Source organism: Eptatretus burgeri, chromosome 16 (genome assembly GCF_056783735.1).
Source record: "Eptatretus burgeri isolate ZD-2024b chromosome 16, Ebu_testis_v1, whole genome shotgun sequence".
In the NCBI taxonomy this organism is placed as follows: Eukaryota; Metazoa; Chordata; class Myxini; order Myxiniformes; family Myxinidae; genus Eptatretus; species Eptatretus burgeri.
The window spans coordinates 7,846,643-7,850,267 of NC_140976.1; the positions used below are offsets into that span (position 1 = coordinate 7,846,643).

General features: G+C 38.7%; 1 protein-coding gene across 1 annotated transcript in view; it reads left to right on the forward strand.

Annotated features, from left to right (window-relative positions):
- The window catches only part of LOC147010436 (otoancorin-like), a 76,385-nt gene that overhangs the window by 11,433 nt on the left and 61,327 nt on the right, over window positions 1–3,625 (forward strand). The window contains exon 9 of the mRNA XM_085860362.1: window positions 2,945–3,247. Coding sequence (XP_085716488.1) covers window positions 2,945–3,247 — 303 coding nt within the window. The remainder of the gene's footprint in view (window positions 1–2,944; window positions 3,248–3,625) is intronic.

Consider the following 3,625-nt stretch of genomic DNA (forward strand, 5'->3'; position numbering starts at 1 on the left):
TAAAACCAGTACACATTTTCAACTGGTCTCTATTGGTTCTAATTGGTCTTTAACTGGTCTCTATTGGTTTCAACTGGTACCAGTTAAATTCAGTCAGAATTCCAATTTCCCAGTTGAAAAAACCAGTAGCTCATATTTGTACCAGTTAAAGTCTTACTGGTTCCAGTTGATACCAGTTGCAATGTACTGGTCCCAGTTGATACCAGTTGCAATGTACTGGTCCCAGTTGATACCAGTTAGTTAAATACATGTATTTCAACTGGTAATATATCACTCTATTCCAATTTCCATATTAAAACCAGTAAGAAACCAACTGGCTTTACTGGTACCAGTTGGCTACTGGTTTTCAACTGGTACCAGTTGACCAGTAAGCTACTGGTCTTTACTGGTTTTTTGACCTGGGTACTCACAAAGGGGCAAACAAATTGTGTTCAGGGCAACCAATAGCACATGTCGGCGACAAACACACATCTCAACTTAAATCAGTCCTGCATTTTTCTTACTTGTTTCTTGTCATGTTCTGCTTTTTACACTTTTTTGATGTCACAGAATGTACATTCATTAACCTCCGCCATCTTCGAAGATGGATGGAGGTTACTGTTTTCACCCCTTTCTGTTTGTTGCTTATGAAATCTAAAGATTTCGTAAGTATATTGATGCCTTCCGTTTCTGTTTGTTTGTTTGTTAGTTTGTTTGTAGGCACGATAACTCGAGAACGGAAGAAGCTACCAATGTCAAATTACACCACGTGATTCAGGAGGGTGATGGCTAGTGCTGATTAGATTTTGGTCAAAATCGGTCAAAGGTCAAGGTCATAGTGAGGTCAAATATTCGATTTTTGATGGTTTGGTACAGATAACTCGAGAACGGAAGAAGCTTCCAATGTCAAATTACACCACGTGATTCAGGAGGGTGATGGCTAGCACTGATTAGATTTTGGTCAAAATCTGTCAAAGGTCAAGGTCACAGTGAGGTCAAACATCCAAAACATTTGATTTTTGATGGTTTGGTACAGAATCATCGTAGAAACTTCTGGTTTGTGTAGCTACCTTCTCGAGAGACAGCTTTTATTAGACAAGGTCAGAGGTCAAGTTGACGATTTCGTAAGTACCAGTCTATGACTGCTTGTTTGTTTGTTTGTTTGTTTGTTTGTTTGTTTGTGAACAGTATTACGGAAAAACTCCCCGACGGATTTCGACGAAACTTGGTGGGGGGGTTAGGTATGGTTCAAGGATCATGCCATTAAATTTTGACTTGGTCCCCCGCCCCCCAAAAAAAATTGTTAGAGAAATTTTGTTTTTGGCATTTCTACATGTTTTAAGTGATTTCCAACCCCCCCCCCCAAATTTTTTTTACCCCCCCCCCCCAAAAATAGAGAAATTTTTATTTTTGCATTTCTACATGTTTTAAGTGATTTCCAACCCACCCCCACCCCCCCAAAAAATTGTTACCCCCGCCCAAAAAAAATTGTTAGAGAATTTTTTTTTGCATTTCTACATGTTTTCAGTGATTTCCAACCCCCTCCCAAAATTGTTACCCCCTCCCCCAAAAAAAATTTGGAAATTTTTTTTTTTGCATTTCTACGTTTTAAGTGATTTCCAACCCCCCAAAAAAATTGTTACCCCCCCCCCAAAAAAAAATTGTTAGAGAAAATTTTTTTTTTGCATTTCTACATATTTTAAGTGATTTCCAACCCCCCCAAAAAAATTGAGAATTTTTTTTTGCATTTCTGCATGTTTTAAGTGACTTCCAAAGCCCCCCAAAAAATTGTTACCCCCCTCCCAAAAAAAGAAATTTTTTTTTTGCATTTCTACATCTTTTAAGTGATTTCCAACCCCCTCCCCAAAAATTGTTAGAGAAAAAAAAATTTTGCAACTTTTTTTCAACAAAATTTAGATTTTTTTTTTTGCATTTTTACATGTTTTTAGTCATTTCCACCCCCCCCCCCAAAAAAAAAAAAAATGTTGGAGAAAAGAACTAACTGTCAGCACTGTTGACATCATATTTAATGAATAAGATATGATTGACTTGATTGACCCAGCAGTATTGGCGGCGGAGGTTTTGCACTCTCCCGAGTGCTCCCCCTCTAGTTTTTCACTGCATCACAGTCCCTTTTTTCTAATTCATTCACATTTTACAGTAAAATAATAAAATATGAGTTCAAAGGAACTTTGATGCAGTCAGAGGCCATTGGGCCCATAAAAACCAGTGCTTGTCTTTCCAACTCATAGTTGTTTGTCCGTACTCTATCCTTTTAACTGCTGAACCTCAAGCAAAGAAGCAGCATGACAGCTTTGACGCAAGTGTATGCACACTCACCTCTGAGCTTTCTAGCTTGGGTTTGAATGTTGGCCCAGACGTAAACTGTCATCTCAGTGTTTCACAGGCAGGTTGGTTTATCAATATGTGTGCAGTCCCTTGGATGGTTGTTAAATGGGAATCCCATCTGCTGGCATTAGTTGGTAGATGTTAAAGTTCCCATGGTGTCCTTCGCAAAGATTCGGCGAGTTGTCGCCGGAACCCTGAACAAATTACAAATTCCTACCCTAAATACCGTGAGGAAGCAGTGCAAAAACAACCAGCATAACCCTTGCTTAGACACTGCTTCAGCAGCACCAACGCTTTGTAAAGAGTCTGGTCCATCAGATTGAGAGGTTCTTCCCAGGCTGAGTGGTTGTACTTGAAACGTTATGAACAAAAATAATGTGTACAACTCCTGTTTGAGTGTTTGTTGAAAAGATTTGACTTGAAAATTGACATTGCCATCAATTAAACTTGCTTGTCAGTCTCCAGATGCTTAATGTAATAATGGCAATAATTAAATGTTAAATTAATTAATTAAATTAATTGACGTAATGATAATTAAGTGGAATAATAACTACTTTTGATGCTGAAATTAACTTTTCTTAATTTTGCTTTAACCATGAACAAAAAATTTCTGCAGACCACTCCAGGCACAACAGGAGTGGAAACGATGTCAACAACTGCTGTGACAAGGACAGCCTCACCACAGACTGGTACTACAACCTCACCACAGACTGGGAATATGACCTCACCACAGACTGGTACTACAACCTCACCACAGACTGGGAATATGACCTCACCACAGACTGGTACTACAACCTCACCACAGACTGGGAATATGACCTCACCACAGACTGGTACTACAACCTCGCCACAGTCTGGGATTTCGACTTCACCACAGACTGAAAGTTCGACCTTACTACAGTCTCAATCTACAGGAACAGTAAGTGCAGCATAAATCTTTTATTTAATACCTCGTAAATTTAATGCCAGGGCCGTTGATATTTGAACGGTGATCACTGTGAAGCAAAATGGTGAAACGCTGATAGCTGACGTGAACATCCTGCACTTTGGAACTTGATATTATCGTTTTTTAAATAATTCGAATAATACTAAACGCATTATGAAAAATTACATATAAAAGGAGCCGAGTTTCTCCATCCGTTACGCTTTTTTACCCCGTGCATGCAAAGCACAAAGCGGGATTAAGCAATTGGTTCACTCTGACTATGCGTCTTGCTTGTCTCCAGACTTAATGATTGAATAACAACTTAATTTTAATACAATTTTATATTTTGAACACTGCAGAACATGAATCATA